The sequence below is a fragment of the Bufo gargarizans genome, unplaced genomic scaffold (genome assembly GCF_014858855.1).
Source record: "Bufo gargarizans isolate SCDJY-AF-19 unplaced genomic scaffold, ASM1485885v1 fragScaff_scaffold_585_pilon:::fragment_2:::debris, whole genome shotgun sequence".
Lineage (NCBI taxonomy): Eukaryota > Metazoa > Chordata > Amphibia > Anura > Bufonidae > Bufo > Bufo gargarizans.
In genome coordinates, this window is record NW_025334144.1 from 382,473 (window position 1) to 405,381 (window position 22,909).

Consider the following 22,909-nt stretch of genomic DNA (forward strand, 5'->3'; position numbering starts at 1 on the left):
TCTCCACCTCCTGCAGAAGTTGCGCTCCCCGTCGTCCCGGCCTGCGCTGCTCTGTCACCTGACTGCGTGCAGCGTCAGATCATATTGCACGCACTACATCCTGACGCTGTAGATGGTCAGGACAATGAAGCACCGGCCCCAGGAATGAAGACCAGAAGGGTGAGTATTACAAGCGCTTGCGGCGCTTGCGGCGCTTGCGGCGCTTGCGCTTCGCTCCCGGTACCTAATAGATATGGAAGCGCTCACTAGTATTCGCTTTATAAGATGCACAGCCATTTTTCCCCACTTTTGGGGGGAGGGGGAAGGGCTTCTTATAAAGTGAAAAATATGATATATTGTCAGCTGCCAGAGAGGGAAGGAGACATACTGTAATCAAAGGTAAATACTCTGCATTACTAATACATCATGATGACTTATTGCTATCACTATTCAAACATTTTTCAGTGATTGAAGATTTGAATATTGATATGATATAGTTACATTGTACTTTAATGTTTCAAGGTAAGGTTGCACTTTAAATACTTCAAGGTGAATTTGCAAACAATTATTAGCTGCCAACAACTGTTCCACAAACGTTATCAACTAAATCACTCTTATCAGCTGGACCCTGGAGTGGAATTTTTACACCAGCCATAAGAGGAATTTGATTGGTTGAATTAGAAAACCATATGGCTGTCAAAATAATATAAAGGAGTCATTTCAAATGAAACTACTCATATCTTCATAAGAGTGGAGAGACATCAAACATGAAGTGGGTGGTGTTCGCTTTTATCTGCCTCCAGGTGGCAGAGGGGCTGGTAAGGTGAGTGCCAGCCATGTTACATATTTAAAATATGTTAGATTTTACTCTAGCGATGTGTAAATGAACTTTAAATGGAAAGTATTGTCAAAATATGAGTTATTGTTAAAGCCATGTTTTTATGTGAACCAATGTTTCATTATCTAAAAACTTGAAATCTTGCAGTTTTCACACCACCCACTGAGTTTTACCACATGCTAACATTTCTATTTCTTTAGAAACCATTTGTGTGTATTCATCTCACTATCATCACACTCAGGGTTACAATAAAAGACAAAACCTCTATTATAAAACTGGGGGCAGATGACACAGGATCCAACATTGACTATAGGCAAGGCCAGCTTGCATCCTCCTCCCCCTCTCTACACAATGGCTTCTGCACACATTACAGAGCATGCCTAAAACACTCTTCCATAGAAAGTCATCTATGGACTCCAATCTCCTATGATCTCTAAACTGCTGGTAACAGAGAAAATAATAATAAAAAAATTAAGATAGTGAGAACAGATTAGAAATAATATTTGTCTCAGTATCTCAATTTTATTAAGGTGATACATTTCCTTTAATGCTCATCAAAATGATAAAATTCAAAATGAAAATAAAAGTTTTGCACATTTTCAAAATACTTTTTGGTTCTACTGCTAATTATAAGGAGTCCCCAGGGGTGTTGCTATAGGGTCAGCGAATGCGTGAATATGAATCTCTCACCACAGCGTTAGCAAGAGATTCATCCTCACGCATGCGGTGTGGGTTGTGTCCAGGCTAGGATCACATGCACAATGTGCAGAACGTGATAGGAACATATAAGGACTGGGGGCGCAGCGCTGGCCCAGTAAGTGACAATTAATAAGTACCAATTAAAAAGTTACTTTAATCAAGGGGGAAACATGAAATTAAAAAAAATTGGATAACAGCTTTAATATTCTCCAGGAATGCCATTGTCACCTACAGGAAGCCTTCAGTCATATCCAACTATATCCATATAATCCTAGTTTACGTTTCTTAAAGGGAATCTGTCATAACTAAGGGCAATATAAACTAGTGACAGATCTCCTTAGCACAATGCTGGGTCACTTACTTTAATTGGCCTAGCTGTTTTCCCAGAATATCGTATTGAACCGCTCCAGCACATGCAGAACGAGTTCCCATATTCATGAGCCCCCTGGCTTTCTCCGCCCACCTGCTGCTGATTCAGATGGGGGAAAAAACCTGTCAATCAGAGGCATGTGGGCGGGGAGAGCGGTGAGCTCATGAATATGAGGACTCCTCAGCATGTGCTGGAGCTGTTAGAACCTAGCAGCATAAAACTGCTGACAGGTTCCCTTAAATACCGTTTCCGAAAATGTGCCACCATAAATGTTATCTACTAGTTAAAACCAGATAGAAACAGATCTCCTTTTTTAAATCTGTTTTCATTTTCTGATTTTATATTTTTATTCTATTTCCTGAGCTGTTCATAACAGCATTTAGAAAGCATGAAGAAAATTGCTTTACGGCAGCCCCATGGGTCACAAACATAATGGTCAGGAAGGCACCCTATTGACTTCTATGTGAGAGTTTTCTAGGCATGCTCTGTGACCAGTGTCGACTAGGGTGCCTAGAGCCCACCGTATTTTGGGGGCCCCCCGTATGGATACATTCAAATATTACCTGTTCACACAGCAGCAAGAAGATTGAATATGGGGAGCCCTGCAGCAACTTTGAGAAGGTAGGTCCTGGGGAGAAGAGGACACTACCTTCTGGCAAGGACGGAATAAATAAGATTTGACAATCACTTGTTGTGAATGGTGGATACTGTGTTATCTATACACAGAGGTGATATTACAGGAATAGAATAAGTTAACTGCAGTAAAGTGATCTGTATAAACCAAGTGGTCCCAATTATTAGACATAGTGGCCAGTCTTGAGGAGAGGAGTGCCTGCACAGTCTGACACTATCCAATCAGTCTTGACACCCTGCTGAACCTATCGAAGACTGTTGGCAATTCATTCATAAACTGTTAGGAGGAAAAATAGAGGAACGACACCACATACAGCCATAAGAAATGATTCTCCAGAATTGTTATCACATGGAGAATGCAAGTAGTTGCTGAAACAGAAATGTCAGGGGAGGTAACAGGTTCTCCTAAAGTGATGTTACCATCTTAAAGAGTGAAACATTTTGGCTTAGATATGCTTTCATGTTCCAATAGCTGGGATGCTGTCTTCTGGGAGGGGATGCAGCCCTGTCATAGCGATGCGACCTCTTCTAATTTTTCTTTCAGACAAAGCTTCTCGTAAGACACATTGGGTGCTGTGGGTCACCTGGTGGGCTGCATCTAGTTACTCATTTTACCCTGTTATGTATTCTTGGTGGCAGGTAATGGACTGCCTTTACAGATGGGCAATGTTAGAGCTTTATGTCTGCTGTTGAGCCCTATTCAGGTTTTCTGCAGCTGTAGTTTATTAGTTAAAATCTGTCTTGCTACAAAAACTCACAGTGTGGCCTCACCCCTATGCAGGTCGCCTTTATAATGTGTTGCCACTAGGTGCCCCTCTCGTTTTCTTCTGTGTATTGTGTGGATATATTTTTTTTAATGTATTTTCAGTATATGTCTTTTAATGATATATTGAATAAACAACATATTTTTATCTGAAAGAACTTTTTGTGCTGCATGATCACTTTTTTTGTGGCTAATTTTTCCTACACGGGTGGGAGTGCATTTTCCTGCATAGTGGTATATATTAGGCATGCAACAGACTGCTGGGGAGTGTGTGGAGAATGGGAGTGATAGTGGCTCTGAAAGTGGCAGTGGTACTTACAGATCACGGTGGCGATCTCCACTCTGGCCCTCCATAGGGCTGTACAGGGACTGGAATGTGCACTTTTTCTTTCCTCTGGGAACACCCTGTTATTGGGGCTCCTGTCTGGTGTTGATTGGGGCGCCCTTGATGATGGATGATTAGCTGGGTGCAAGGCGGGACCAGTGAATGATGGAGACAATGAACAGACCTGTTGTTAGCAATAAAGTTTCTCTTTACTAAGTTGATGATAAGGATTGTACTACAAATAGCAAAAATCACTGTTCCACAGTATGTCACAGTGCAAAATTCGCTCAATAGCAGCATATGGACAGCAACAATGATGGTGGTTATAGTACTCCTGCTCTAAAGACACTGTATGGTCTCAAAGTACAACCACAGGCATGAAATTAGGTTCTTGTTAAGTCTGCTATTCCCAGACTGAGGGGTGCAGAAATTTTAGATATGGATGGTGGATGGCCAGTCTGTCTCAGAGTGTGGGAATTGGCAATAGTCTTTTCAACAGCAGCAATGTCTTTCTGTCATAAACGAGCACGATACCTTCCTGTCTGAGTCCAATGCACAGCCTTGTGAGTTCTACACCTTCTCAGATGTCTGGTCTGTCTTGATCTGGTGAGGCAGTCCTGGGTTTCAGCGGCTGTCCTGTGGTCCTGGGATGGCTGTGACATGTCTCGATTACCGTATGCGTCTCAGGATGCAGATATAGCTGAATGCAATGATGAAGCAGGAAGCCGTTAGTTCCCTGCTCCACCATTAACTGGCCTGTACTCTCTCCAGGAGGCGCCATGTGCCTTATTTTACAAATAAAAAAAACAAAAAATAAACATAACAGGTATTGCCGTGTCCAAAAGTGTCTGAACTATTAAAAGATTTTTTGGGCACGGTGAATGTCATAACAGGAAAAAGTTATATCAAAAAGTCATATGTACCGCAGATGGTGCAAATAAAAACTACAGGTAGTCCTGCAAAAAAAAACAGACCCTCACACAGCTCTGTAGATGGAAAAAAATTATCAGTGTCAGAATAAGGGAATGCAAATATTTTTTTTTTATTTTTTCAAAGATTTTAATTTTTAAAAATAAAAACTATATTAATTTGATATTAAAGTAATCGTACAGACTTGCAGAATAAGGTTGTCATGACATTTTTAGCACTTAATTAATGGCTACTTTCACATCTGAGTTTTCCTTTCAGGTTTTGAGATTGGCCAGAGGATCTCAAAACCTCAGGAAAACACATCTGTTTGAATAATACAACCAGCTGCATCCATTCAGAACCAATCCGGTAGTATTATATCAAAAATTAACATTCCGGTCTGGCATTAAAAAAAACGGATCCAACACCATTGAGTTACATTGTTTTTGATGCCGGATCCGGCATGTTCAGTTTCCCATTCCGTCATGGAAATGCAATAGAACGGAAGAGAATGCATTCTGGTGCACTCCATAATGGTTTGTTCAGTTTTGTCCCTATAGACGATGGGGACAAAACGGAAGCGTTTTCCTCCGTTTTTTAGATCCTCTGAAGGTTAGTTGCTGTGGGCAACTAAGCCAGTTCTACTTTACACAGTTTGATAAATGACCCCATTAGCCCCTATCCTATCCCACAGTTTTCTTTTTAGCATTTATGTATCAAAAATACCCAAAGCTGTAAAGTTTAGGGTACTTTCACACTAGCGTTTTTCTTTTCCAGCATAGAGTTCCGTCACAGGGGCTCTATACCGGAAAAGAACTGATCAGTTTTATCCCCATGCATTCTGAATGGAGAGTAATCCGTTCAGTTTGCATCAGGATGTCTTCAGTTCAGTCGTTTTGACTGATCAGGCAAAAGAGAAAACCGCAGCATGCTACGGTTTTCTCTCCGGCCAAAAAAACTGAAGACATGCCTGAACGCCGGATCCGGCATTTTTCCCCATAGGAATGTATTAGCGCCGGATCCGGCATTCAGAATACCGGAATGCCGGATCCGTCGTTCCGGCATGCGCATGCGCAGATCGGTAAAAATGAGAAAAATGTACAAGACGGATCCGTCGGTCCGCATGACAAGCGGAGAGACGGATCCGTCCTTGCAATGCATTTGTCAGACGGATCCGCATCCGGATCCGTCTCACAAATGCTTTCAGGCAGCAGCAGATCGGCGGATCCGGCGGCCAGTTCCGACGACGGAACTGCCCGCCGGATCACACTGCCGCAAGTGTGAAAGTAGCCTTACCCAGAAGCACTGCCCCTGAAGTTGAAGGAAAAGAGTAGATCCGGCACTTGAAGACTGGTAATGTAATAATTTTCTTTATTGAAAAACATTAAAAAGCCCATAACATAGCACAGATGAGTGAATTCCCATGGATAATCGGTCTATGCGTTTCGGACTACACCCAGTCCTTATTCATGACATAAATAAAATAAAAAAATCATGACAAATACATTTTTTATGTCATCAATAAGGACTGGGTATAGTCTGAAACGCGTAGACCGATTGTCCATGGGGTTTCACTGGACTGTTTTTTTATATTTTTCAATAAAGAAGATTTTTACATTTCAAATCTTCAAGTGCCGGATCTACTCTTTTCCTTCAAGTTTACCTGGATATGCTTCTCAAGGATCCATGCACGGAGGCTGACATTGTGGTGGTGAGCTGATTGCACCTGTGTAGTTTAGCACTGCAACTTAAGTGCACCAAAACCCCACCTAAGGCACGGTTCACATATCCAGGGGCTGGACAAGTTTGCAAGTGAAGCCTGCAAGATCATGCAGCAATAGGCCACCTCAAATTGTGGAGTGTCAGCCACCTTGTTCACATTTCCGCTTTTCAGGCCTAGTTCACACTTACATTGATTTTAATGTGTCTGTTCACATATCTGATAATTTATTTTTTTACTGACATGGGTCAATAAAATCACTGAGAAATGAAATACTTTAGTCCATCATGTGGAACAAACACACCCATTATAGTCTTGTCTGAAAAAACACGGGCACAACACAAATGGCATCCATGTTTTGTCCATGTTTGTTCAGTTTTTCACTGACTACTGATAGCAGATGCTTTGGAATTAAATTTTCAGTGTCCGTGGAATACATAGAGACACATGGAGAGCAAAAAACTGACACACGGACCAAACACAGACATCTTCACAGATGACACGTGGATTGCTTTCACACAATCAGTGTTTGATCAGTGATTTCCATCCGTGATTGTGAGCCTGGTGCTGGTTTCACACTGACTGACACTTTCACACTGTGGATAAACCGTACTATATGTTGAAGAAATTGCTAAGTGCTTTCCTTATGTTATAGAGTCCCTCTACAAAGATACAAATCTGCCCGGGACAACATGCGAGAGAAAGGAATTCTGGACCAGTATATGAAGACTCACAAAAGAGATCCTGCACTTAAATACCACTTCAATCAAAAATATGATTTTGCCGTGGCCTATGAACCCATGTACATGGATGTGAGTTTTAACAGACATATAAATACTGTACACATAAGGATTCATTTTAGGGGCCTTCAACACATAGTTTTGTTCAACTGGAAAAAAAAAGCCTAAAAAAAACATGACTTGCTCAGAATTTTTTGTAGTTTATTTTGCCCATATAGTGTGTTTTAGTACCTGGCATATTTTAAAGCAGTTTTTGAATGCCTTGTGTTTTTTTTTTAAATAGGAAAGTATGTCTACCCCCCCATGTAATCTGTAATGTCACTTCCTCTGTAGAGTAGATTGAGAAAATACATTAGTGCAAACAAATTAACAAAAAACATGCAAAATACCATTAATAATGCTTGACACACTGGCACTTGCATTTTTTAAGCTGGGCAAGAAAACAATTTATTTTATGCCCTTATATAGCGCTGCTATAGTCCCCAGCGCTTTACAGACATTAGCTGTCCCCAATAGGTCTATTGGATAAAAACACCAATGAGGGGAAATATCTAGACCCAGAGCAGGCCGCAGTTTCAAAAACACTATTGACTTAAACAATGCACCAGAAAGGCTGAAAAGATACAATTATTAAAATGAATGGTTGTCCAAATTTAATATTTCCTCAGAGACTTCCATGCAACACCCAAAGTTCACATGTTTGCCGAATGCAGCAAAAATGCAACACAATCACAAACCCTCAAAAACGCCCCCAAAACACCCATGTGTGACACCAACCTTACAGAAATATATGTAGACACTGACATATTTCTTGTTTGTTTTCAGACATATTATTATGGACAAATCAGCATAGGAACACCACCCCAAAACTTCTTGGTTCTTTTTGACACCGGATCTTCCAACCTTTGGGTTCCATCAGTAAACTGTCAAAGCTCTGCTTGCAGTAAGCATCACTGTATCCTAATCTAGAATTACAGAAGTTTGATTTTCATGCCATGTATGCATGCCCTACTAGGGCATATGGACATCACAGAGGGTCATAGGAGGGAACCCAGCGTGTCCATGTTTTACATGACTGACTATTCATTTGAATGTTCAACATGTAATACCACAGCTGGCTGAAGCCTCCTCCAGAAAAAACAACTGATTGGGGGGAAGATTATCAAAACTGGTGTAAAGGAAAACTGGCTTAGTTGCTCATAGAAACCAATTAGATTTCACATTTCATTTTCCAGAGGAGTTCTGAAAAATTAAAGGTGGACTCTGATTGGTTGATATTGGAAATAAAGCCAGTTTCCATTTACACCAGTTTTGATAAATCTCCTCAATGTGTCTTTTGTTTTGGTAAGAGACACAACAAAAACTGCATTGCATAAACCCCATGTTATATAATTTTTGCGGGGCTACGGAACAGAGCAACGGATGCGGACAGCACAGAGAGTGCTGTCCGCATCTTTTGTGGCCCCATTGAAGTGAATGGGTCCGCCTCCGAGCTGCAAAAACTGCGGCTCGGATGCGGACAAAAACAAAGGTCATGTGCATGAGGCCTTAGGGAATTGGCCGTCTATAGGGGCAGGTATCCGGATGTGGTTGCCCTTTTCGGGGCGGGTGCTCTGTATAGATAGGAAGAGAATTATAGTGCCCCCCCCCCTTATTTTAGGGTGATACTAGGGACAGAACTCTCCTTGTAAAAACTATACCACAATTGAACGGACATCAGGACCCCTCCAGAACCATTTGGTCCCCTATCTGATACCGGATCGAGTATACAATTATCAACAGAAACCGGTAAGACTAGACACACTGTGTCTAATTGATACATGCAGTAACTGTCATATGGTGACATATCTACCAGCAAAGGGGTGCATCGCGTAGGGTGACCTCCCTATTATTGTCTTGATTTATGTTGGTGTTTGTTATATAATTTGTTTATTGGTTAATAATAAAAGTGAACTTTGAATTAGACATTCCCCTTCCACTTTCAATGCAGGCATTCTTTACATTTTTGGCTGGGAATGTACATGAGGTGTGAGAGACCAGCTGAATATTAGTCTGCATGACAAAGTGAGATTTTTATGATGTTTAATCTCTCGACAATCCTGTTTTCCTATAAGGGTACAGCAAAGAAGAGAGATGAGTGAATCAGTTCCAAAGAACGGACTCGCCCCATCAGCAGGGCTTCTTCATCTGTGGGCTGTGCAGATGCTGCTCTGATGATGTAGTAGAGCATGGGCCCTTGATCTGCATCAGTGCAGGCAGGAAATTGTCCGGGCCAGTATGAATGTCCGGCCCTGTCAATCTAGCAGCAGGTGGAAAAACCCTGTGAATCAATTTTACATCCACAGCATGCCAGTTTATGTTGTAGAGTTCTGCCAGATTGTATCTTTGCATACAGAATAAAATCTATAGCTATAGGGTCCAATTTATCATAGACCAAAGTTTTAGCCAGGTTTATGACAACCATGTGCGCTACCGGAGGCTGCACCTAATGTATGATGAGGAACATGCAGTCCACAGTCCGTGTGCCTAAACTAAAACCTACACCAGCTACTAGTTGGCATAGATTTAATTATTTTTTTGCCACAAATCTCTAAAAAAAGAAATATATGCCAGGGCCACTGGCCCTATCTCCATTCCCACCATGACCTTTTTCAGTAAAGTGGCACTTGTGACAAAATTTGGCATTTAAAAAGTCACAAACATGGTGCCTGCATCTTTTTTTTATGCCAGAAAACTGGCATGAGGGACTAGTAAATTTTCTCCCATAGTTTGGACTTGATAAGGGATGTTCTGGATACATTTTTCATAAACTTGCCATAAAAATAAGGAATATTAGACTAGAATATGAACTGATTTATAGTTATAATACCCATGATGATCTACTACATAAATCACCTTAGAGCTTTGGGCTCCACTTCACAGACGGAAAGCTTATCAAAGGGAATCTGTCACCCCAATATTGGACTGTTATCTATTATTGGACTAATAACACATAAGTAGTACTGCAGATCAGGAGTCCAGATCACATTTTTTTATTTTTCTATTGCCCTCGGTCCCCCGCTGTCAGCACTCAAAGCTGCACATAAATACACAGTCAGTCCTAACAATGTATTTCAGCACAGCTCTGAGCACTGACAGCGAGGGGAGGGGGATAATAAAAAATAGTGATCTGCAGGACTATTCATGTATTACTGTAGCTAATAGTCCAAATTCAGGGAGACATTCCCTTTAGCGGGGTTTTCTAAATTCTTTAAAACCGCCCCAATGGCACTTTTAAATAAAAAATGTATTTATTTATTTCCATACATATATACATGACAAAGATCGAATTATCATTTTATACCTTTTATTGATAAAGTTATAGGATCTGCCCGTACAGGATACAACTGCTGCCCGGCAATTACCAGTGATCCGCATGTGGATCCTGCTGTCAGACATTATGTACGGACAGCTGAATGGGTGGAAGGTTTTATTAGAGGGAACACTTACATACGGCAAATTAATGGCAGAATTTTCTGTGATTGAAAATCTATTCCATAGACCTGAACCCAATTATTTCTGCAAGTTCCATTCAGTTGAGTTAGAAAAAGGCATGCAACAAACCCATTGCACAGCACTATAACCTAACATCCATATCTTATCCTAGCAATATTTATTATTATTTCTTAATATAGGCAACCACCATTTATTTAACCCCAGCCAGTCCTCTACCTACACAACCAACGGACAGCAATTCACCATGTCTTACGGCAGTGGCAGTGTCAGTGGTGTCTTTGGCTATGACACAGTTAGTGTGAGTAAAACTAATGGCTACCATGGCATGGCTACTTTATTTTGTGTTACTGTAAATGGGGCATATACTGTAAGAATCCAGTAACTTTAGATTGTAAATGTATCCTTCACATAGGTTCAAGGACTAACCATCACTAACCAGGAATTTGGACTGACCTATTCAGAGAGTGGCAGCAGTTTCTACTACTCACAGTTTGATGGCATCTTTGGAATGGCATACCCTGCCATGTCTGCAGGGGGCGCCACTACAGCTATGCAAGGAATGCTGCAGCAGAACCTGCTGAACTATCCCATCTTTAGTGTCTACATGGGCAGGTATTTAAACACATGCAGCAAAGATAGCAAAATTATAAATGCGCTTAACAATACACAAGAAACAATGAAAACATAACATTTTAATCTTTTTTCTAGTCAATCCGGAGAGGTGATCTTTGGTGGGGTTGATAATAGTTTGTATTCTGGACAGATTCTTTGGGCTCCCGTCACTCAAGAGGTTTACTGGCAAATTGGAATTGATGAGTAAGTTATTCCTATTTCTTGCTGAAGACAGGATGACAGCCATGCGATCATTGTGTGGTGGCAAAGACCAGAATGATGACTGGATGGTGCAAGTGTAAGGGTGTAAATGTCTATCTTTGTCGCCATGACTAATGGTATGGCTAGAGACCACATATACACCTCCATGAGTGAACTGTCACTTTCTGGGATGCAAATATAGAGTCCATGCAAAAAAGTTGGGCAGAATGAACAGTGCCTTTTAAAAACAAGGGGAGCTGGAGTGGGCTATATCTGTAGCATGTGCCACTATAAAAAAAAAACATATGGGTGAATCTTCTGCCTCCTTTGGGGTAAATGCACACAATCAGGATTGCATGCGGATTTGCGTGTGGAAAATCCGTACTGTAGGTCATGTACATTGTATTCTATGAGAATTTAAAATTCTCATGCACACGATGCAGATTTTTTCAGTGCGTATTTTAAAATCCGCAGCATGTCAATTTATTTTATTTTTCATGACCAGACATTTTCCATTCACTTCTATGGGGAGAGTAAAATCTGCGTCAAATGATGCAGATTGACTGCATGAATTTCCCTGCAGACACCAGTGGATGTCAGTGCGGATTGTCCATGTGCATTTACCCTTGATCTGAGGGAAGGAGCACAATATATATTCCACAGTGTATGTAAGGGTGTGTCTACATGGTGTGACATTTTGTGTAATGATAGTCAATGGTGTTCAAATGCAACATGATTTTTTTGTGATAGCATGTCATATTGCGACACCAAATGAACATCATTACAAAAAATGTCAAGCGACTTTTCTGCGACAAGAAGTCACTCAACAAATATTTCCATGTAGTTATACCTGACTTGTGTGACTTGCTATAGTGAGACACATGTTGCCATGTAGCCAGACCTTAAGGTCTAAGGTACTTCTTGCTGTGCAGACTCACAATTCAGAATTTGCAAGTAGGATACATGCTCGCTACCATATTAGCAAAGATATCTTTTCAGCACCCCCATCATTTGAAGGGAAAGATTTTCTACGTATACACATTAGATAATCAACCAAACGTACATAGGGGTGGCCTGACAGTCCCCTAACATCGGCCAATCAGTAAAACCAGGAGGTCAACCTTTCCTATCCTTTGTTCCGCCAGTAGATAAGGCTTATCTCTCTCTCCCTATTGGACTAAACATCCAGGCTTGGAGCAAACGTCAAATGAATGTTCGTCTGAGTACTACCTCATGGGTACTGCAAGTTTTGGGCAAACACCCAATGGGTAAAATGTTTTGCTACTTTAGGGGGCCTTTTAGCCCTGCCCACCACTTTTACAAAAGTAGGCAGTGTGGAGCTAGGTACAGCCGGACCAGAACACTTATTGTAACCTATTCCAGAATTTCCTTACTGCTGTAGATCTCAGTTCTGGCACCCAGACCTGTATAGATGCACCACAATTATTAAGAGGCATTGTGTAAACCACCAGTCTTAATAAATGCCCCCTGTATGTGGTGACTGGTGCCCTTTAAAACAGGTAACACTGTAGAATAGGGGGGTTAATGAGGTACAATGTATTTACTAGTTATCTGTGCTACAGTCAAATCCCAGATTTGACATTTCTGAGGCTGTCTTATTCATCTGAATGGGTCTTGCCGAAATCTATGCACAGGCTAGAGAAACAATCCCCTTGTAAATAATGAATTTTTCAGTAGCATGTAGTTCAGTAACAAAACATCTTTAGAAGGTATTCAAATTAGGGTCAAATTAAAGTCAATGTTAAACCTTTTAACCAGGCCTTGAGACATAACTTTGGATTCTACATAGAGAAAATAACCATGGCACTTAAATTCTCATGTATTAATTCAACTTATTTCATCAGTGTTTCCAGGAAACACACATGGAGACCAACAGTAGTGCTTCAGTCTATCCCTAACCTTGGTCATGGCCACACATTGCTGTTTAGCTGTGACAGAACAAAGCTATAGGCATATACATAGATACAGATGTATCCCTACCACTGAGCACCTCCCTAAACAATACCAGAGTACCAACCATTCTTTTACAGGCTATAATGCAAGCCAAGGTAGTAACTCATCTGTAGACTACAGTTTCAGAAGAATTACTTCCCTCGCCCATTCAAGGCAGGGAGAACTAACTTAGCTGGGTGATAGGCTTTTGTTGGGGATCCAGGGGAGAACATATAGTAGGTGTAAGGAGTCTTGCCATGCAATGCTTCGCAAATTAGCTCTTTCCAAGAGAAATCCCAAACAGGCCTGTCACGCAGCCAAGTCAGTTCTCTTTGCTCTGCACAGACTAATGGCATTCTTAAGTCAGAACATGTATCTGGAAGTTGGAATAAATAGAGAGTCCCATGATACATACAGTTTTTTCCCTGGGAAATAGTTCATGTTGCGCATTTGCATTGCAGCATTTTTCTTAGACAATAATAGGCACAATAATTAACATTTACTACCAGCAACCATAAAAAGTGTTGAAGCATGAAGTCCATCTTCTGACTGAAAGAGCAGATCATTATTGGTTAAAACTGAATATATTTTTTAGTTGAAAGTTTGTATCATTAATGACAATTGTTATGTCTATTGCCAGATAACCACAAATAATAGGAAATAACATACATAGATTTGTGTATTAGAGATTTTACACTGTTGTTCTTCACCCTTGTACTTTACAGGTTCTCAATCAATGGACAAGCAACAGGATGGTGTAGTCAAGGCTGTCAGGCTATTGTGGACACTGGAACTTCTCCACTGACAGTTCCCCAACAATACATGGGCAGTCTGCTCCAATATCTTGGAGCCCAACAGGGAGGAAATGGAGAGGTGAGCGGGTTTAGCATATGTCTTTATTACCAAATGAATGAACCTAGTATTATTTCTACAATTTGCATTTTTGAGAAAAGATTTTTGCCACCTATAACGTGCTGCTTTTCAGCGCAAATAATGCTAAACAAATAGGAAACATGAACTGTCCTTATTGGCTTTATTCAAGCTTACATTTTTCTTTTACCTTTTCTCAGTTAATTTCATAGAAAAACATGCAGGAAAGTTTTAGTTCTGAAGGTGGAATAGCTGCTATCTCTTATAGCTTTCTTACTCTAGGCAGATGTTGTAAGCCCAATTGCTCTCACAGAGATTGTGATAGAAATGTTTCATATGTCAATGAGCCATATGGTCTCTGTATGAATAACAACCGTATGAGCATATAAATGAGCACCTAATAAGGTGTGAATGTCCCTTGCTGCCTATTGTGCCAAATTTGCCAGCAGTCTTCCTCAATTATCCCCATAACGGAAGACCTGCAATGTCATTTCCTACAATGCATCCATAGTACAAACCGCGCCCTGGAAGTCTTGGTATGGGTTTCAGCAGGATAATGGATTTTTTTAGAGCTGTGACACAATTATAAAAATAAACTAACTCTGGAGACAACAGCTTATATTACAAAAGCAGAACAGAATTTATTTTAAAGAAGGTAGTGAAGCCAATTCCTCACATTTGGGAGAAAATGCCTTTCATTATTTAAGACATTGGACATAGAAGTAGCACAAAAAAGTCCTGAACTTTCACATAGATCATGTCTGTATTCTAGCATGTCATAACTAAACAAGCAAAGTACCCTTTAAATTAATATTTTTATGTAAATGTTTTTGAGATCACAGTTTTCTTAAAAGCTATAGACACCTTTGCAGTGGTTTTTGTATTGCTCATTTGCTTGATAAATGCAAAATTTAAAGTGTCTGAGATTTTGATATTGATGGCCTTTTCTCAGGATAGGTCATTAACAGGCATAGACTGGCCCACAGGGGAACAGGTGAATCCACCAGTGGGCCCCTCAGCAAGGTGGACCCCTAGACCCCATACCCTGCACAAATGGCATCATAGACTAACTGCACTACATATACTGTAGATATGCAGCACACAGCATCCCAATCAGTCTATGTTCATATGAAAAACTGGGTAGATTATGTGACAAATTATTCTGTTTATTTTTAAAGATGCATCTGGAGATGACTTGTAGGTACAAAGGCAGGACATTACCTCCTATATGAGATACCTAAAGCACACTGTGACCACAAATATACAAGATATTCAAAGATATAGTCTCTATTAGAATTTAAAATTGACATAATAAAACACATATATAAATTGGCACTGACACACACCACAGGAATTATTATTCATATTATTTATTGTTAAAGAGCCATTCATTCCATAGCGCTGTACATATAATAAGGGGTGCACATACATAACACAGACAATTGCACTAATCATAAACAAGACAAGTTACAAACTGGTACAGAAGGAGAGAGGGCCTTGCCCGTTAGTGAAATACAGACCCAAAATGGCACCTCCAAAACACCCTGACACGTGTTTTGTGTCAGCTTCCTTACAGGAGTTAAAAGTATTGAACCAGATGCCCCTAGATATACCCAGTATCAACCAATGAAACAAACAGATCAAATCTGATGCATAATCACAAAGACATACCTACCATAATACCAGGCTACTATTTGCCACCTCCGGAGAATGCCAGCACAGGCGTGGTTACACAGGGAGATATTGGCACAGGAGTGATCAATATCTGATCAGTTGGTCTGACAGTCAGCTGTTTGAAGAGGCCACGGCACTCCACTGAGTGTCACATCATGTCACACGGTCTAGGCACAGCTCAGTCCCATAGAAGTAAATGGGCCTGAGCTGCAGCACCAAGCACTGCTGCTATACAATAGACAGTGCCGCGCTTGGTAAGCTGTGAGAAGGCCGCAGCTCTCACTGGAGTGCCGGGGCCTCTTCAAACAGCTGATCAGTGGGGTCCTGGGAGTTGGAGAACCACCGATCAGCTACTGATGACCTATCCTAAGACGGATAGGTCATCAATATCAAAATGTTAGACAACCCCTTTAGGCAGTTTCTAAATAGTTTTCATAAAAAATTCAGCTGTTGCAGAGTCTGCAGAACTCCTGCACATAGCTAGCAGTGCTGCTGCTTATGACTTAGAACCATCAGCATAGAGCACATGGCTGCTGTCAGCATAAGACATCATCTGCTCTCTCTGCTATTCTTTTTCTTTATATCAGAAGCCATACAGGGCAGAGCAAATTATCTGATACAGAGGAGAGACCATAGAGGTTGTGTAGTAGAAAAGTAGAACTTATGACAAAATCTGCAGAGGTAGGGGAGAGATCACACAGGCAGAACCAGAGAGAGAGAAAAGATCTAACACAGTTATCAGCATAATGTCCTCATGTCTGCACAGGGGAGAGGAGATCCTTATGGATTGTATCAGAAGGAGAAAGTAATTACAGGAATTAAGCTCTGTTACCACATGAGAACTAGTGAAGGCATCAGCAACCTGGACCCAGCTTGTATTACTGGGAGGGACATCCCCATTGGAGCCAAGTGTTAACAAATTTTATACTTGCAAAATATGTTCATAACCTTTTGGAAAAAAATATTTATAGCTTTTTGACATTTTAAAATAACAGGATTGACCCTGAACCCATCTGTTTTCTCTTCAGTTCCTGGTCAATTGCAACAATGTGCAGAACCTGCCACCTATCACCTTCACCATAAATGGAAACCAGTTTCCTATCCCACCTTCTGAATACATTATCCAGGTAAACGGTCACTTTTAAATATATGTTATACAAATAAATATTGTGATGTGCCTCTTTAGAACTAATTTACTTACTGAAAAAGTAGAGATAAAAAAAGCCCTGCTGTAGAACTTCTGTGAAAAAGTAATTTTGACGTTCCCAATCCAAGAGATACAATTCTCCAACTCTAAGAGGACATAATGAAGATTTTTTATTTTTTTTTCTATCTTGCTTACATTGTTCTATATTGCTTACACGGGGACTGTGAAACTACTAGTTTTAGACCAGTCTGCTGGAGGAGAGCAGGATGCACATGTGCATTAATATGATGGGAGTTATAAAGTCTGCCATGTTTTGTAGTATTAAAATTGTCATTACTAGACCTGAGCTTACTGACAAATTAAATGTGTTATAAATTTGTTACGAATTAGAATTTTTGGGGGATTTGTTCCAAACAAATTGGTGGCTGTTATTTTACGGTTCAGAAGACATCTGCCACCAAGCAGGGATCATTTTTGGAGCATTTTTGAATAAAAAATAATAATTTTCAGACAGCCTAGTGTCATTCCTAATGCTATCTTGGCATTAAAGAGCTTGAAAGGGGTTGGACACAGTCCTCAGAGTGTCACAACTTTTCAGGGCAACTTGGGGCATTTTGATTGAGGTTGAGTTTATTGGATTAAATCAAATTCGATGGTCAATTGGAACTAATCAGACTCTAAATTAATTTAAAAAAATTTGCTCATGCTTAGTCATTACAACGATTTGGCAAATTATAATTTTAAAGAATTTCCTTCTTTTCACAGAATAGAATTCTGGGAAAGAACAGTATCCAATTGGTGTTGTCTGAAGATTGGAAATTTAGGTCTTTTGATAGGATAGAAGAACAATTTTAAATTAATAAGAGGCTTTTCTTTGTATGATATGTGTTATATAAAGCTTAGGCTTCATGCACATGGCCATGTCAATTTCAGTCCACAAACAATGAATCTGCAAAATATGGATGCCTTCCATGTGCATTACGCATTTTTCTGACTCCCATTAATTTAAAGCACTATTCGCAAACAATATGGACAAGAATAGGACATGTTCTATAATTTGTGGAACAGCGACAATAATCACAAAATATATGAATGTGTGCATGACCACACAGAAATTAATGCAGATGCCACACGGATGGTAAATTAGCGTCAATTTTGACGTAAATTTGTTTTCCCTTAGTCCTAACAGCAGCACAAGTGGGGTATTCGCCCCTGTGAAGCTGGTCAGGACAGGCGGAATTTTTGCTGAATAAAATTCTGCATCCCTAGTAATTAATTAATTAATTAACTCCCCCCTCCTTATATAGGCCGCCCTCCACAGGGCTAGTTGCTTTTTTAACAAGTAATCATAACAGCATAGAGGCAGGGATATTTGTGTGCTGCTGTTAGGACTAAGGGAAAACAAATTTACGTCAAAATTGACGCTTCCCTTTCGTCCTAACCAGCAGCACAAGTGGGGAAGTAGCAAGGAACCTCGCACAAATTTTGGGAGGGCTAAATGACTACTACTAAGTAGCTGAATTATCCCACAGGAGTTAGAGAGCTGACCTATGGACGAGCAGCATTTAACACGGACCGTCCAAAGGCTGTTCCCTCTGAACGCCTATTCTCCAGGCGGTAATGCAACAGCTCCCCCCCCAACAATCTCCAGGCTCCCCACTGAGGGACCAACTTATAAAAATAGAAGTTTCACTAAAACTTAATCCTATTCCCTCCTCCCCCCTCCTCCGCAAGCATAATCCAGCTAATTTAAGCTGTATTTTATCGCGGCGCCGATTAAGTTGCGGACCGGAAGTGACCGTGACGCACTTCCGGTCTCGCGTCCGACTCACCGGAGCTGAGACGCGATCTCAGGGCCGGCCGCAGACTACAGAGGAGGTAGGAGGGGAGCGGACAGGAGCGGAGCGGAGAGGAGACAGGGGGAAGGGAGCTCCACAGCTCCGCTTACTGTGTACTTCCCTGTCTAACTTACCGGCTACCTGCAGCCAGAACGTCCACATACTTACACTCCCAGACAGGCAGGAGACAGCCGTTCTCTGCCTGAACCTGTAAAAGAAAATTATAACATAAGGGCAACATAAATCTGCAGAAATTCAGCAAATTTCTCCCCCAACTACCAAGGGAGAGACTCTGAATAGAGTCAAGCCTGTCAAACCAACACACAGGACAAAATAAAAGCAACTAGCCCTGTGGAGGGCGGCCTATATAAGGAGGGGGGAGTTAATTAATTAATTAATTACTAGGGATGCAGAATTTTATTCAGCAAAAATTCCGCCTGTCCTGACCAGCTTCACAGGGGCGAATACCCCACTTGTGCTGCTGGTTAGGACGAAAGGGAATAAATATGGTCATGTGCATGATGTCTTATGCTACATTCACAGATAAATTGGTCATTATAATACCGTTTGCTGAAATCACTGAACTATTTTTCCAGCCTTCCCAGAACTGGTAATTTTGGAGGATATTTCACAGATGCTTCAAGAAGTGAAAAGCCTCCATACTGAAATGCCTATTTTAGCATGTTTAATTAGCGTTAGAATATATGGTACATACAGAAGTGTAGCTATAGCAGAAGCAGGGAAAGCCCACCCAGTAAAAGGCAGAAAAAATGTATTGTCAGGTACCCTCAATAGTATTATACAATGACATTATATTCAGAGACACTCGACATTTTCTAAAGCCTCATGCACGCGGCCGTTCCTTGCATTGGGGACCGCAATTTGCTGTCCCCTATGCACGGGCAACCCATTCAACTCGAACGTTCAAGTGAAAGTGAATGGGTCTGCTTCCGTGAGCATGAGGCCTAAGAGAGTGATATTGACTAGCCAAAGGAGTGCAGGTTGCACAGGAGGAGGGGGTTGTGAAGAGGTTGATGGGTGGGGGGCCCCGTTTAAAGATTTGCTATAGAGCCTAGTCATTTCTAGTTATGCCACTGGGTACATACCAGAATCCAGAACTACAGTGAAATACTGGCTGAACGTTCTAGTAAGTGCCATTAAATATAAAAACGTATAGTCAAATTTCACAAACTTTAGTAAAAAAACAAGTGTTTTATTTCTGTATGGAGCAGAGATAGTATTGGGGGACAAGGACATGCAAAAATAAGAGATAAAAAAAAAGAAAAAACATTGTCATTTTATTTAAGGTGAAAGTCCCCTTTAATTGTGGTTTCACACGTAGCATCTTTTCTGCACTTTTTCTTCTTTTATTTTTTTTTGCAAAAAAACAAGATGTAAGTTGATAGGGAATAATAAAAGTGTGTTAGAAAAAGGCAGTATGCTCTGGGTATGGCTTTATAGACCTATTGTTTTAAAAATAGATACACCTGAAAAAATGCATGTCAAAACCGTGTGAACAGAAAAAAATGCCACTAGAAACTCCTGCAAAAATGACATTAATGAAATGTTAACATGCCCCACAAAGGTGTGTCTGAAGGCCTAATGGTGTCTGGTCACAGGTGTAGTGAAAGGTCGGTCCTCATAGTTCCTGGTCAGCCTCATTCACAGATGTTCACATTGTATTTATTTTTTTTCTTCTAGAATAATGGGTATTGTACAGTTGGTGTTGAAGAAACCTACCTCCCATCTCAGAATGGTCAGCCCTTGTGGATCCTGGGAGATGTATTCCTGAGGCAGTACTACTCTGTCTATGACATGAGCAACAACAGGGTGGGCTTTGCTCAGGCTGCATAAAAGGACCAGGAAAGGTCATTCCTGAGAGGAAATGGATTAGAAGATACCATCTTTCACCAAACAACTGCAAATAAATCGCTTTATTGAAACGTGTTCTAAAATGTTTCCGTATTTAAACACGGAGAAAGGTTATATGTGCTATACATGGAAAACATGTATATCGCGCATACAGAGACAAGCGAACGCCCATTGTCGCGCGTTCTCGCTGAAGTCTATGTACGGGAACGCGCGACAAGACGCCCCAAAGAAGCTCATGTACTTCTTGGGGCGTCGGGCTTTTTACAGTGCGATCGTACGTGCTGTAGAACGCCCAGATGAGAACCATGCCGTTAGGGAAGCATTGGTTTCTCCTTGTTGAGCGTTTTACAGCACGTAGGAACGCGCTGTAAAACGCTCAGGTCTGAACCCAGCCTAACAGAAGTCCAATGAGGGTATGTTCACACATGGCAGCTTGGTTGGAAACATTTCTACAACACTAATCTTTATGGGGGTTTGAGGAAATCCATGCATCTGCTACAGCAGTGGTCAGCAACCTTCGGCACTCCAGCTACTGTGAAACTACAACTCCCAGCATGCACACTTGCTTGGCAGTTTTATTTTTTTACTCCCATAGAAGTGAAAGGAGGATTCTGGGAGTTGTAGTGTCAGAACAGCTGGAGTGCTGGAGGTTGCTGATCCCTGTGGTACAGGAACAACCTTATCCATATGTATGGAATGGATTTTTCAGACTATATGCCATCAACCTCAGATGGATGTGGGTCCCACCTCTGAGACCCACTCCTATCTAGAAAAGAGAGCCAGCACACCCCCGAAATGTGCAGCATGATTTTCATTCATCGCTATTAGAGTTTCGAAAATAGACAAGCAAGTGCACTCGGCTATTTTCGGAACTACCGTAACGGTGAACAGAGAAAGGACGCGGATGCGCAGGCGCTCTCTGTTCACTGTGGGGGTCCTGCTCTGGAGGCATGGGATTTGAACCTATCTGACACAGATGGCATATCCTAGCAATATGCCATCAATATTTTCCGGATGGGAATACGCCTCTAAATGTCCATGTGAACACGGAACCCTGCCTTACCGAGACTTTACCTTGTTCCAGCCACTCCAGCCAGAAAAAATGTCTGGTGAATGTTCACTGCACACGTACAATGGTATGAATAAATGCCACAATCCATCACATACCAAAATAAAGCTCCTACTTTCAAACCTCTTCACCTAATAATAGTTGTAACAGTGATGCAGGATGAATGGTGGACAAAAAGGTTGTCACAAGGCCCACAGCACACGGCTCTTAAATGGTCCCTGTCATTTAAAAAAAACTTTGCATAAATCCATAGAGGTGAATATAACAAACCTTGTAATGTCAGAGAATAATGCCTTTTTCTCCCTCTAGCAGCATTCTTCCTCTCCACTACATAGACATCTATGGCCGATGTGTGCATCTCTTTTTTTGTGTCTCTTCTCTCTCACTGCAGACTTTTCTTCACCCCTTCCATCTCTGTAGTCTTCTATGGATTGCATGTAATATTTGATCCTTCAGTGACTTGACAGACTGCTAGTTTTGGAGGGGATGGGAGAATGAGACATTTTTCTCTGATAAGACATATTACAAAGTTTCTTAGATTCAGCAGTACTATTACTTTAAACAACAGTGACCATTTAAAGGAAAATGATGGACAAAACTGACATTCTAACACCATGACAGGGTCTGAGAGGGAGGTACATGGATTTAGGAAACTTTTCTCTGAAAATTGGGAACGGTTGCCAACTATGTGTATGTGATATCACAGTGGCAAGACAATGGGCAACACCAAAGTGTTGGATGATTTAACATGTTTTTTGTTTTGTTTTTTAATTTTATACCATTTTATGCTCTTAGGAAAAAAATTTAAAATCCCAGAAACCCCTTCCCAAAATATGACGTAATAGTACGTCATGGCGGCATGTGCGTTCCTGCATTTTGATGTATTATTTCATCATGGTGATCGGACGGGCAGGTGTCTGGCAGTCCCTGATAACCGGGCCCCTTCTGTATTCGCCTGCATCACTTTACAAGCCGATGCCGGCAGATTAACCTCTTCTATGCCGCGATCAGCACTGACTGCGACATAGAAGGGATTTGAGGTAGGTGAGGGAGCTCTTCGAGTCCCCGCGCTGCTGTGGCGGGGATCCGATGGGTGAGAAGGCAGCCCGATGCCGTGCAGAGGCTGCCCAATGCTTTGCACGGCATGGGGACCTGCCTTCCACGGGTGTCCAGGAGATCCAACCACAGGCTTGGTCTCCTAG

At 41.2% G+C, this 22,909-nt stretch overlaps 1 protein-coding gene across 1 annotated transcript; it reads left to right on the forward strand.

Annotated features, from left to right (window-relative positions):
- Window positions 1-746: 746 nt before the first annotated feature.
- LOC122922648 (gastricsin-like) lies at window positions 747-20,620 on the forward strand. Its single transcript, XM_044273329.1, has 9 exons — window positions 747-802; window positions 6,892-7,048; window positions 7,802-7,919; window positions 10,651-10,769; window positions 10,884-11,083; window positions 11,180-11,287; window positions 13,963-14,110; window positions 16,810-16,908; window positions 20,468-20,620. Exons 1-9 carry the CDS (start codon window positions 747-749, stop codon window positions 20,618-20,620), a joined length of 1,158 nt encoding a protein of 385 aa, XP_044129264.1.
- The last annotated feature ends 2,289 nt before the right edge of the window (window positions 20,621-22,909 follow it).

What these genes read in the sequence shown, in the direction of transcription:
- LOC122922648 (XM_044273329.1), top strand. Translation starts at nt 747, where the DNA reads ATGAAGTGGGTGGTGTTCGCTTTTATCTGCCTCCAGGTGGCAGAGGGG. An exon ending in GTGGCAGAGGGGCTGGTAAG is followed by an intron (nt 803 to 6,891) that starts GTGAGTGCCAGC and finishes CTTATGTTATAG; the next exon opens with AGTCCCTCTACAAAGATACA. An exon ending in CTTCTGAATACATTATCCAG is followed by an intron (nt 16,909 to 20,467) that starts GTAAACGGTCAC and finishes TTTTTCTTCTAG; the next exon opens with AATAATGGGTATTGTACAGT.